Raw genomic sequence first — 13,777 nt, forward strand, 5'->3', positions numbered from 1 at the left:
CAGTGTTTTCATCTCATGTTTTCTATAGTGTGTTGTAATAACATGCAGTTTGGGTTGGTCTATTTGGTGTCCCCATTTTCACACCGAGTTCATTATGCTAAAATCTCAAGCTCAAATTCCATACATTGTATTGATTTGTCCTTTGTCTATTATTTTTCTAATTGGTGTGAGGTGTATTTCCAAGCTCTTACATACACCTGAGCTAATTAGAAAAGTGGGTTTGCTGGAGCATGCTATCAAATAAGGTTTAAAAGTACTCAAGGATACACACACAGATCCTTGGCACAGGCGGAGGTCATTCAGCCCAACATGTTCGTGCGACAACAACCCCATAAACCATCACTCATCCATACACAAGCTACCTACAAGTCCTGCCAATATCCCTGTGCCCTTCTATCTCCAATGCGTTGAGGTACCTATCTAATTCCAAGTTAAAGCGACCTACACCCTCTACTGCCACTACCTTTCCAGAGAGACCATTCCATATATTAATCAGAGCAAAGTCGATGGCATGCCATTGTAAGTTCCCATGCTTCCCATCTCAAGCAAAGTTGAAAGATGGCATAAAATTCCACCAGAACTTTAAAAATATATTTTTCCAATTTTGACCCCGTGACCAAAGACCCCAACTCTGGGGCATGAACCCAAGGTCAAATCCAAAAAATCATTGCATATTTAATTTGACCCGCAATGCTGATTGCATATACAAAGTTTCCTTTAAAAATGTTTTAGAATGTGCCCGTAATTGCATTTTTCAGTATTTGACCTTTTGACCCCGCTATATGTTGTGGGGCCAAAAATGACATTGAACCTTCACCCTCTTGCCATGTGGTAATCATAACTACTAAGTTTGGTGACTTTCTGCCCAACTGTTTCGAAAAAGATAGCATGATGAACGGACGGACGTATCAGACAGATACAGTCAGACAGACAGACAGATAGACAGACAGAGACGGAGCCGATTACAATATCCCCAGATTTTTTCAAAAGGTGTGGGGATAAATATTATTTGACTGAAAGACCCTTAGCTTAATACTATCCGAGCTTTCATCTTCTTTACATTTAATATCCTCTTTAAAGATATTAAATATTTCAAGATATTGAAAGCTTTAAGGATATCTAATATTTGTCCTAAATCTCATCTTATTTACATTTAATATCTTCTGTAAAGATATTAAATATTTAACGATATTTAATGCTTTAAGGATATCTAATATTTGTCCTAAATCTCATCTTCTTTACATTTAATATCTCATTTAAAGATATTAAAAATTTAAAGATATTTAATGCTTTAAGGATATGTAATATTTGTTCTAACTCTCACTTTCTTTACATTAAATATATTCTTTAAAGATATTAAATATTTAAAGATATTTAATGCTTTAAGGATATCTAATATTTGTCCAAAATCTCATCTTCTTTACATTTAATATCTTCTGTAAAGATAATAAAAATTTAAAGATATTTAAAGCTTTAAGGATATCTAATATTTGTCCTCAATCTCATCTTCTTTACATTTAATATCTGCTTTAATGATATTAAATATTTAAAGCTTTAAGGATATCTAATATTTGTGCTCATCTTTTCTAAGGTATATCTATTAGTTACAGTTGTCATTTCACATTGTGGAAAGAATTTGGAAATGAGATACATCTTGGAAAATTAAAGGAATTAATGATCGGAAGAGGGGTAGCTCTAAGAGTGTACCATATCGGATGGAAAGATGAGAATCACATCTTACTATAATTCACTAAATGTCCGTCCGTCTGTCTGTCTGTCTGTCTGTCTGTCTGTTCGAAGGTACCGCAAAAACAGCTGAACCGATCGCAACGATATTTTGGGTGGGTAATCCTGGGATCTCCAGGAGTAAAATAGGTTATATTGTTTTCCCAATTTCAGCTTTGGTCTCCAGCATTCTCAGGTTTGGACTCCCGCTTAACATTCGCATTTGCATAACGTTCATTGTGACGATGTTTTCATTGTGACCATGTTGTTTTCCCGGGTGCCGCACAAACGGCTGCACCGATCGCTGCACGACTGCACCGATCAGACCCGGTGACCTCGGACAAAGACCTTTTATAAGGACACGGGTTGAATCCCTGCTTGAGAAAATTCCAACCCCCTCCCCGCCATCACGGCCGTCTCTCCAACTCACAATCCCATGAGATATGCGGAAAGGATGACCCAAAACCAATTATCTTCTTTTCGATTCGTATATAAGCTTCATTAAAAGTAAATAATGACCTCGGCCAAAGTTCAAACGACGTTTAATTTCTACATGAGAGAATTCCACATAGCTATTTGGGCGGTGTATACTCTAACAGATCGCTGTCTCCATCGATCTTGCTGACAGCTATCGGCTCAAAATCATTTTAACTGTTGATTTGGTAGTTTTTACAATGAAGGAAACACGTATCGGGAGTACATACGACATAGCGATTGTGAATGTGACAGCGCTGAGGCGTCTTTCGCTTCGCATCGCAGTGACAGTGAGCACCAAGATGGTGGCTGTAAGATTAAAATCTGGCTTCAAACCCCATCACCACCCAAAGCCTTCAACTAGACATATTAACACGCTCCTCCCCCTTCATTCCCGTTCTTCAAAGCAAAGCGGTAAAAATTGTTGTATCACCATTATATATGACCCTAATGGTGGGGCTTCAATTTGGAGGCGCGATTTATATAAACATCCGTTAAATATCACACGCAAATCGTCAAAATCTAAACAGTATTTTTTGAATTTCAATAAAAAAAAACCACATCACTGTTCATATTGGTAAATATTATTCCATCATGTTTCAAATCATGATATCAACTGTACGCGTTTCTTTCGGAAAAAAAAATGGAATGATTTTGTACCTCTTCTTCAGCTTGGAAATTCAGGATTGATGACATTGCTGATAAAAGTTCCTTTTCTCTCTTTGATGATCTTGGCAAACATTTTTATATTGTCACTGCTGCCAATGTGACGCCATGGCATTATTCATAACATTCATTCATTCATTCATTCATTTAATGGTCATTAAATATTATTCTTACGCTATCATATATTCTTATTCTTACGCATTATTCTTACTGATATTTTACCTTTTCATTTGGGCCTCCCAATTGAAGCCTCGCCCGTAGGGTGGGTACTCCTATTTAACTCCTATTTAAATATTAATACCTCCTATTTAACTTTTCTTCAAATTGTTTTTGTAAAAATGTTGGCATACTGTAATAATAGTAGTAAAAAGCCCATCAAAATTACGGGTTGCAACAGTTTACTCGACGGTGCAGCCTCGTGAACATGCCAACGTCTGAAGCCTCGGCCGAGTATCAGGTGTGCTTATATCTTCTTTATTTATTAGACATCATACGGAGGTAAATTATCACTTAGCTTACTCGGCGCATCTTACCCATCACTTGCAGCGAATTTCACCTCCCTGAGCATTGTATTTATTGTTATTTTAAAAAACGCTTCTGTACACTGCCCTTGAGGCTCGGTTTGCAAGCCACCGTCTACATTTCCAATAGAATAGACATAATTACTCTTTTATGAAAAATGTTTTTCGAGTTTGTTTGATCCCCAAAAATAGACCGTATTGAACACACATTCGTGTTAAAAGATTGGCCTTTAAAACCTACCCTTATGAAGGGGGACAGACATCTGTACAAACACACAAACTGACATTGTGTTTTATACGGTAGGTAAGTTCCCTTAAAATGAACTTCAATTCAATAGGAGACCATTTGACAAATTTAGTTTGCACTATGGTTGCCCAAATATGGTTTTTTGTCCTTTTTAAATGCTGAGTGTCAAGCAAGGAAGCAGCATTTCAAACATGCCATTTTTTACATTTCGTATAACTCAACCAGGGTTCAAAGCATTGGCCTCCAAGACTCAGAGCAGACCTTCTTCTAATCATTATACCACCCAGCCTGGTGTAAATAGATTTTTGCAAAAACTTTTACAAAAACAATTTGAAAAGTTGAATTTCGAAATCGTGTTTCTGTAAATGTGTGCTAAACAAACAACGTTTTCATCAATGTTTTTTTTTGAGTGTGAGATCATGTTTTCGTCCCCATTTTCTCAGCCTTTGCATCACATTCTAGGAAGTTGCGAATTTATTTTTTTATGAAAATAAGAGCCAGTTTTGAGGCAAAACGAAGCAGAAATCCACCTTTTAGCGGAATTCTAGCACGTCTCATATTGATATGGAGAATTCTGTAAAGTTGTATATTTATCATGGCAAGGTATGTATCATGACATGGCATTTTGTTTTGTCCTTACACAGGCAGTGCTGCAAGCTTTGCTAAACTTTGACTGTAAGACATTATAGTTACTCTGTTGTTTTGTTTACAGATAATTGTAATACCTGCTCTCTCCAGTGTCAATATCCGCTTCCTTCAGCATGAATCAGTAGTTAAGATTATTTGCACTATTACACATGTACAGGAAATGCCTGCTAGTCATCTCGCTTGATTGGCCAAGTCGCTTTAGATTATATTATGATCAGACATGTGCTTGTACAGTTTGAACCCACTCCCTCAGGGAGTGTCCTGGGTGTGGGGAGGGATGAGAAAGGGGAGGGGGATCTGGGAAGGAGTGATGGAGGAGGTGGGACAAATATATTTTGAGGATTGGCTAGTAATTTCCCCTCCCTCTGGCAGGGGTCAGTAAAACACTTGCAATGTTCTATGTGCACAGGTAAAGATCGCAAGGTGTCTTACCCACAAGGCGTGGTGGATGTGGGAATGGTTATTTTTTGCCCGTGATCTGACCCTGGCAACCCCCATCACTTATGAAAAATTTGGTGGAGATTGGACCAGCCGTTTTCAACTCTATAGGTATCAGATTTATACACATACAATTATAATTTTCACATATAATTCATATAACATAATTATAATACACATATAATTCATAATATACATATAAAATATATATATATATATATATATATATATATATATATATATATATATATATATATATATATATATATATATATATACATATGATTCATAATATATATATATATATATATATATATATATATATATATATATATATATATATATATATATGTATGAATATCATGTAATTATAATACACATATAATTTTCTTATTTTATATCATAGGATTCAGAGGGAGTTTGAAATGATATGATAAAGAGATATTCACAATTGACCAAAAAATGTCAACGTTTTCTTTTTTGAATAAACAAATATATTATATATATATATATATATATATATATATATATATATATATATATATATATATATATATATATATATTTATTATATATATATATATATATATATATATATATATATATATATGTATATATATTGAGGAAGAATTATTCTTACTAACAACATGTACTTATAATAATTATTTATATATTCAAAAATAAAAAATTGGTGTTTTTTGGGCATGTCTTTTTTGGACAAATGTTTTTTGGATGTTTATTGTTAAAGTATCTTTTTCTTAGAACATTTACAAAAGCAACTTGTTCTGAGAACATTTTGAACGATCCTAATATTTGATTAATTCAATTTGATTGTATTTGATGTCGATGTTATTCAATGTATTCGTTGATCAAGGCATCCAATTAAGTGTAAAGGAGATACAGTTGCAAGAAATTGATCGCTGTCATACAAGAATACGATGTGCTTTAATTATGATCTAGGAGTATGACAACAAAGGATGGGAATTACAATGCTGGGGAAATCTCAGTAGCTCTCATAATTTTGCGGTACATTTGTAGTTGAGGTTTCAAGCAGGGAAGCGTTACCTGCGTTTCACTGAGCATTGGCTGCAATGGATGGGAAGGTTGGAATGTAGATATGCCACAGTCACGATGGGTAACATACCTTCCTCCCGTGACTTAATTACCCTGTATGGTAAATATGCTTTGGCGGAGACTGTTGTTTCCACCACTGGTGGTTCATGTGCAGCATGCAGCTGCTGGTTGCATCATTTTCTGAGGGCGCGGCTGCCGCTGATGCAATGCATCTCTATAACCAGTAATCTGGTTCTCATTTTGCCAACCTCGGAAGGATGACACGCTGAGTCAACCAACCTGGTGTTAATTCAACGGCTGACAGGGGCTCAAACTCATGCCAGCCACCTTAACCGCTAAGCCAACACCATGCTTGTTTCCACCACTAGGCTTCATCAGGCATACTCTGACATACTTTTAAATTTGTTTCCTTTTGCTTTTCACTCAATGAACTAGAACGACATTCGGTAGAGCGCATATTTCTGCCAGGCTGAACAGTTTACATTTCGTATCCCACTGATCCGGATCTGGATCTGAATGTGAACCAAAATCTAATTGGCTTGTTCTTTTCGCCTAACCAAGTCATCCACCAAGTTTTGTCATAAGTTGTCCACAACGTTTTGAGATATTGTACTATATATCGTTTTTAGTCCTATCTCTCAATGGTGAAGAATCACTTAATAAATTAAAAAATTATCGTATACGGATCTGCAATCGGATATTCACCAAAATCGAATCGATGCTTCCTTGTCAGACACCCAAACTCTCCACCATTTTTTTTCCCGAATCCATCCACAACTTTTTGAGATATCGTGCTGTATATCGTTTTTGTCCCTATCTCTCAATGATGAAGATTCACTTTAAAAAAATTCTGATCCAGATCCGGATCCGGATCTTCACCAAAATATAATCATTTCGTCCGTGTCACATACAGAACCTCCACAAAATTTCGTCCAAATCCATCTACAACATTTTAAGAAATCCTGTTCACAAACAAACATACAAACAAACATACAGACAGACAGAGGTGAAAACATATCTTCCATCCACCTTTGGTGGCGGAGGTAATAATCGAACTACTTCAAATATTTATCTACAAAACTTTTTAGCTTTTTATTTGAGTGCACACATTTTTGTAAATCAAATATTTTTCTTGTTCAGTTATTTGTTTCTGTCTAAAAAGTGAGAATGTGTTAAAGGACCCTTATCGTGGTTACATGTCTGACTACATGTTAACAGCTTGGAAACATGTCAACACAAATTGTACAATAACTTAGTATTTTCCAGTTGCTTGTTTTCAAACATGATCATGAAACAGAAAACTAAACTGTAAAATGAAAAATCAATTGTGCGTAGTTTTAGTTAATAAATAAAGCTAAGATTTCAAACTCAGGAGACTGCAACTATTACTTCTTTGAAACTCAAATTATTCCCACCTCGTAGGTTTGGCCAGGGAACGATTTGTCGCAAGATTTTCACAAACTTTGTTTTTTATCATGATTTTCACACTGTTTTTTCTCAAGATTTTCACAAACTTTTGTTTTTCTCAAGATTTTCACAAACGTTTGTTTTTCTCAAGATTATCACAAACAGGTTTTTCTCAAGATTTTCACAAACTGGTTTTTTCTCAAGATTTTCACAAACTGTTTTTTCTCATGATTTTCACACTGTTTTTTCTCAAGATTTTCACAAACTTTTGTTTTTCTCAAGATTTTCACAAACTGGTTTTCCTCAAGATTTTCACAAACGTTTGTTTTTCTCAAGATTATCACAAACTGGTTTTTCTCAAGATTTTCGCAAACTTTGTTTTTTCTCTGAATTTTCCCAAACTGGTTTTTGTCAAGATTTTCACAAACTTTGTTTTTCTCAAGATTTTCGCAAACTTTGTTTTTCTCAAGATTTTCGCAAACTTTGCTTTTTCTCAAGATTTTTGCAAACTGTTTTTTCTCAAGATTTTAGCAAACTTTGTGTTTTCTCAAGATTTTCACAAACTGTTTTTTCTCAAGATTTTCACAAACGTTTGTTTTTCTCAAGATTATCACAAACAGGTTTTTCTCAAGATTATCACAAACTGGTTTTTCTCAAGATTTTCACAAACTTTGTTTTTTCTCTGAATTTTCCCAAACTGGTTTTTTTTCAAGATTTTCACAAACTTTGTTTTTTCTCATGATTTTCACACTGTTTTTTCTCAAGATTTTCACAAACTGTTTTTTCTCATGATTTTCACAAACTTTTGTTTTTCTCAAGATTTTCACAAACTGGTTTTCCTCAAGATTTTCACAAACGTTTGTTTTTCTCAAGATTATCACAAACTGGTTTTTCTCAAGATTTTCGCAAACTTTGTTTTTTCTCATGATTTTCACACTGTTTTTTCTCAAGATTTTCACAAACTTTGTTTTTTCTCATGATTTTCACACTGTTTTTTCTCAAGATTTTCACAAACTTTGTTTTTTCTCATGATTTTCACACTGTTTTTTCTCAAGATTTTCACAAACTTTTGTTTTTCTCGAGATTTTCACAAACTGTTTTTTCTCAAGATTTTCACAAACGTTTGTTTTTCTCAAGATTATCACAAACAGGTTTTTCTCAAGATTATCACAAACTGGTTTTTCTCAAGATTTTCACAAACTTTGTTTTTTCTCTGAATTTTCCCAAACTGGTTTTTTTTCAAGATTTTCACAAACTTTGTTTTTTCTCATGATTTTCACACTGTTTTTTCTCAAGATTTTCACAAACTGTTTTTTCTCATGATTTTCACAAACTTTTGTTTTTCTCAAGATTTTCACAAACTGGTTTTCCTCAAGATTTTCACAAACGTTTGTTTTTCTCAAGATTATCACAAACTGGTTTTTCTCAAGATTTTCGCAAACTTTGTTTTTTCTCTGAATTTTCCCAAACTGGTTTTCCTCAAGATTTTCACAAACTTTGTTTTTCTCAAGATTTTCGCAAACTGTTTTTTCTCAAGATTTTCACAAACTTTGTTTTTTCTCTGAATTTTCCCAAACTGGTTTTTGTCAAGATTTTCGCAAACTTTGTTTTTCTCAAGATTTTCGCAAACTTTGTTTTTCTCAAGATTTTCGCAAACTTTGCTTTTTCTCAAGATTTTTGCAAACTGTTTTTTCTCAAGATTTTCACAAACTGTTTTTTCTCAAGATTTTCACAAACGTTTGTTTTTCTCAAGATTATCACAAACAGGTTTTTCTCAAGATTATCACAAACTGGTTTTTCTCAAGATTTTCACAAACTTTGGTTTTTCTCAAGATTTTCGCAAACTGTTTTCTCAAGATTTTTGCAAACTGTTTTTTCTCACGATTTTCGCAAACTTTGTTTTTTCTCAAGATTTTCACAAACTGTTTTTTCTCAAGATTTTCACAAACTTTGGTTTTTCTCAAGATTTTCGCAAACTGTTTTCTCAAGATTTTCGCAAACTGTTTTCTCAAGATTTTTGCAAACTGTTTTTTCTCACGATTTTCGCAAACTTTGTTTTTTCTCAAGATTTTTGCAAACTGTTTTTTTTCAAGATTTTCACAAGCTTTGTTTTTTCTCATGATTTTCACAGTTTTTCTCAAGATTTTTGCAAACTTGTTTTTCACAAGATTTTCACAAACATTGTTTTTTCTCAAGATTTTCGCAAACTTTGGTTTTTCTCATGATTTTCACACTGTTTTTTCTCAAGATTTTCACAAACTTTTTTCTCAAGATTTTCACAAACTTTTTTCTCAAGATTTTCACAAACTGTTTTTTCTCAAGATTTTCGCAAACTTTGTTTTTTCTCTGAATTTTCACAAACTTTGTTTTTTCTCAAGATTTTCGAAAACTTTGTTTTTTGTCTCAAGATTTTCGCAAAGATGAATTTGTAATATGTGCAGGGTGTTGGTGATAATCACCAGCAGCATCATTGGATCTTTTACGTCGACCAACCACCAGCATTGGCAGACGGGTCCTCCAGCTTAACATCCTTCCGATGGATGGTGCACACACTACCAGTTTATAGCATAACAGGATGACAGTTTATAGCTGGTTAGAGATTCCAACTCAAGTGTGACAGCTCAAAGATGAGTGTGCGTACCTCTGCACTATACTGCTGACCCAAATGCAAAACCAGAAGGATTGAATGGAGGAAAACCTTACTTGAAATGACCCCTGCTGAAATGGGTTCTTAATTCACTTGGCAAGCAGACACATTGTCCGAATGATCATGTGGACCCAACCAAAGCAGAGATAAAATATGGCCGTAAAACTTATTCTCATTTTATCTTTGGTGATTGTCCAAGGTTATCGGATTTCTTAGTGAACCATTCATTCATTGATGGAAAAATTACTGCACCGCAGACTCTCCTTGGTGGTTATTTAATTGGATATTTTGGGGGCTTCATTTTTTTTACAATCGGCTCAAAATGTCACCCAGCGTTTTCATTCTGCTCTAAATTTGACGTAGTCCACATTTGATAGGCACACGTATTCGAGAGCAGGTGGAAAAATTACCGCGCATTTTCTTGTCCAGACAATTTGATTAGGATGGCCGAGATAGATGGAGGAGATGAATTGCCGAGAGGCTGTTGTGCCCTCAAAGATTGTGAGCCGAGATACGCGCGTGAACCCCTATGGTGCCAGAGTGAAAGAAACCCGTGATGTGAGGTCACTGGTCTGATAGGGAATCGCTGAAGCCCGGCGAAAGATGGAGTGATGTCAAGCCTGAGGGTCAAGGCTGTGACATTAATTAAAGGCCTCTCGAATGGAGGAATAAGACATCCTTCTGACGAGCTGTCACTCTGCGACAGCGTGCCATTGTGGGCGACGACAAGAGACAAGACGTGACAGACCGTAGCACATCGCCAGAACAAGAATATAAAAAGGATCCGCAGGATTTTAATTTGGCGAGAAGAGTTGTCGAATAAAGGAATTGATGACTTCTTCATTTCCATTTTGTTATTTGAGCGCTTCCTGCGAGAGTTCGTTCCCTTTGCTAAGCCAAAAAACCTCTTGATACATCGAATACATTTCAGTTTCATCATTAAATCTTTAATTCATTAAGTTGTAGGATTTTCTAATAATATGGATTTTTATTCCATTCCTTGACTGCTTTTGTGATTATCCCATGAGAATTTTTGAACAATAATCTGTTCGTATTTTACCAACTCTGTCTCCGCATTACATAAATCTGTCATGATACGTCAGTCGTCATGTCATCGAGTTATACATCACCTGTGGGTCCACCGAGAACATTTTGACTCGACATGATTTGAATACAAAAGGCCGGGGCAATTTTGGTTAAAACACCGATGACCTTTTTCATCATGTGGTTCCCTCTTGATAATTTTTTTTTGTGATTCTTCATCCCTTCTCCCAGGCACTGACCCGTTCGTTCCAGAGCATGAATGACGTGGGGTTTCTGCAGGTGAAAGTTATTCGCGCGGAAGGACTCATGGCCGCCGATGTTACTGGTAAGCATGATGCCTATTTATTGGTATATTTATATATTGGTGAGGGTACCTATGTTTGTTATGACGTCATTTTCACTTGAAGATATTAGACTTTTCTCTCTCAGATTTTCGACTTTTCTCATTTCAAAACCAAATTTTATAAAAATTAATTTGTTGTTAAAATTTATATTGGTGACCGCAGCACGACAGGTGTGGTCATCTACGTAGCATGTGCACAAGGAGGGTGAAGATAGAGGGAGGAGATGCAAAAAAGAGATTCAAGATTCAAATCCAGTCTAGATAGCTCTAAGAGTTGTGCACGTAACTCTAGACTACCTTGTCTGTGCTGAGGATGATATGGGGAGGAAAAATGAGAGGTGATGAGTTGGAGAAGATTAGGGAGGGAAGGAAAGGAGATGAGAGAAGGAAACATTCAAGGGGAGGGAAATTCAAATTCCAGCATTTTTGTTTCGTCATGTACAGAAGTCCCCAAAGCCATTTGAAAGTCAATTTTCTTTTTTTCACAGCGTTGTTCTGCTTTCGTACAGTATCCATAAAAGTATGAACTAACCACAAATAATTATCATTCAAACCAAATTAAACAACCACAATCAAATGGAATGAAAAAATAAAATAATTAAACATATGAAATACCTGCTAATCACCTCATATTAGATTGCAGAATTGTTCTGCTGTCAGATCTGTAAATTGTGAAATACCCACAAATCACAGAATCGAAAAAAATGGAGTTTGAAAAAGAAAAATGATGAAATGTAAATACATAAATAAAACCCCCATAAGATATAAACATAAAATAAATAATATTATGATGGTGATGATTTGTGCGTTACTCGTACTTTATACAAAACTATTCACGTTCCTTCACATTGTTTCCTAAAGCGTTTTGATACTTCTTAAACCTTCAATAATGGACAATTTTATTATCTTCGCCACCCAAGGTTGACGGGGGTTGTGTATTCCCGCTCTTTGTCTGTCTGTGAGCAGAACATCTCAAAAAGTTATGGACACATTCTGACGAAATTTGGTGGAGAGCTTGGGTTTATGACAAGGACAAATTGATTTCATTTTGGTGAAGATCTGGATCTGGATCTGATAGATTCATTCATTCATTCTTCAAAATTGGCAGATGGGGCCAAAAATGATATCTAACATGATATCTCAAAACGTTTTGGATGGGCTATGACAAAACTCAGTAGATTCGTTGGGTAGGTGACATGAACAAGCTAATTCGATTTTGGTTAAGGTTCGGATGCAGATCCGGCCTATAAGTGGGATACAAAATGTACAATATTTAACATGGCTGAGGTATGTGCCCTACCAAGTGCCATTCTCGTTGAAAGAGTTTCTGACAGCTTGAACTTAAGAAATGGTGAGGTAAGGAGAATGGGAAATCCTGGAATTTGACCCTCCATCAAAATCCTGGCAAAGGTGGGAGGTGGAGGAGAGACTATATGAATACCTTTCGGGGGTATATTTTAGCCTTGAATCAAGAGTGTAGTCATGCATACTGTTATGGCATTTATAGACATTGTTGTCAAAAAAAAACAGGGATTAATATCAGCACATTTCAACATACACTGAGCCTAACTTGGTATTGGAATAGGTAAAGCCATGTTGCATTGCTTTGACTCGTTTCGGTTCGATTACCATGGCTGGCTACTCAAGGCAGACATTTACATACCTCGTGACAGTGGTGTCCTCTCAAGGATTGATTTTCAGCCACGAAAGCATTCAGGACTTGTCGTGATGGTCCCAAAGCTCCATCAAGTGTCTTCGCTTCCAGCACCACTTTGCCCGGGGTGGTTGAATTTCAGAAATTCCTGATGGGGTTCATAGTATCCTATTTTCCCTCTATTTTTACTTTGGGAATCCCATAAAACCAGGATGTCTGACTTATACCTTAAAGTTACAAACTATTTCAATGAATGTCACTTAAATATGCCTAATTATGATGATATAACATCCCTTATTAAAAGTACTTGAATAGGAAATGGTTATACTTAACTTAAGGTATTCAAACTTCTCATACAACTTTCCTTAATCCAACAATGGCCTTATCACTTTCCCATTTGTACAGAATGAATGAAGCACTAACTACCAAGTTGTTGTTCGTCATGTTTGAATGCCAGTTTGATTGAATTAATGAAGAAAATAAATGACCAAATTGAGCCGAACTGGGAATGTTGCCCTCTTTGGAACTCATGCCACCTCACTGAGCAAACTTCGATTCAGAGGGAAATTTAGCTGAATATGCCATCTTCTCCCTCATTGGTTGCAATATCTGTCGGTGGATCTCAGATGCTGATCCCTTCCAGAAGGCCTAAAGTATACATCTTCAGTAGGTAGGTTTTCCTTTCAAGGAACATTTTGTGATGTTTAGCTATCATATCATTTTCAGGTATTCCTTTTCATCGTCCCTTTGCTCTGAGATATCTTTTTAGAATTCGTAACAAACGGAGCCTTCTCAGGTCTCAAAATATCCACCTTCAGGAGATGGAACGGATACCAACCAGGTCTCAAAGTATCAAAGTATGCGCTCCACCGAGTGTTGTTCTACTTTG

General features: G+C 35.6%; 1 protein-coding gene across 15 annotated transcripts in view; it reads left to right on the forward strand.

The window, feature by feature from the left end:
- The window catches only part of MCTP1 (multiple C2 and transmembrane domain containing 1), a 264,386-nt gene that overhangs the window by 155,812 nt on the left and 94,797 nt on the right, over positions 1-13,777 (forward strand). For all 15 annotated transcript variants that reach the window (XR_013624092.1, XM_068122490.2, XM_068122489.2 and 12 more), the window contains one exon: positions 11,123-11,216. Coding sequence is in view for 14 of the 15 variants with exons in the window: in XM_068122490.2 (XP_067978591.2) it covers positions 11,123-11,216 (94 nt within the window). In the remaining variant the exon portion in view is untranslated. The remainder of the gene's footprint in view (positions 1-11,122; positions 11,217-13,777) is intronic.

The sequence above is a fragment of the Myxine glutinosa genome, chromosome 7, assembly GCF_964187855.1.
Source record: "Myxine glutinosa chromosome 7, kmMyxGlut1.1, whole genome shotgun sequence".
Classification (NCBI taxonomy): domain Eukaryota; kingdom Metazoa; phylum Chordata; class Myxini; order Myxiniformes; family Myxinidae; genus Myxine; species Myxine glutinosa.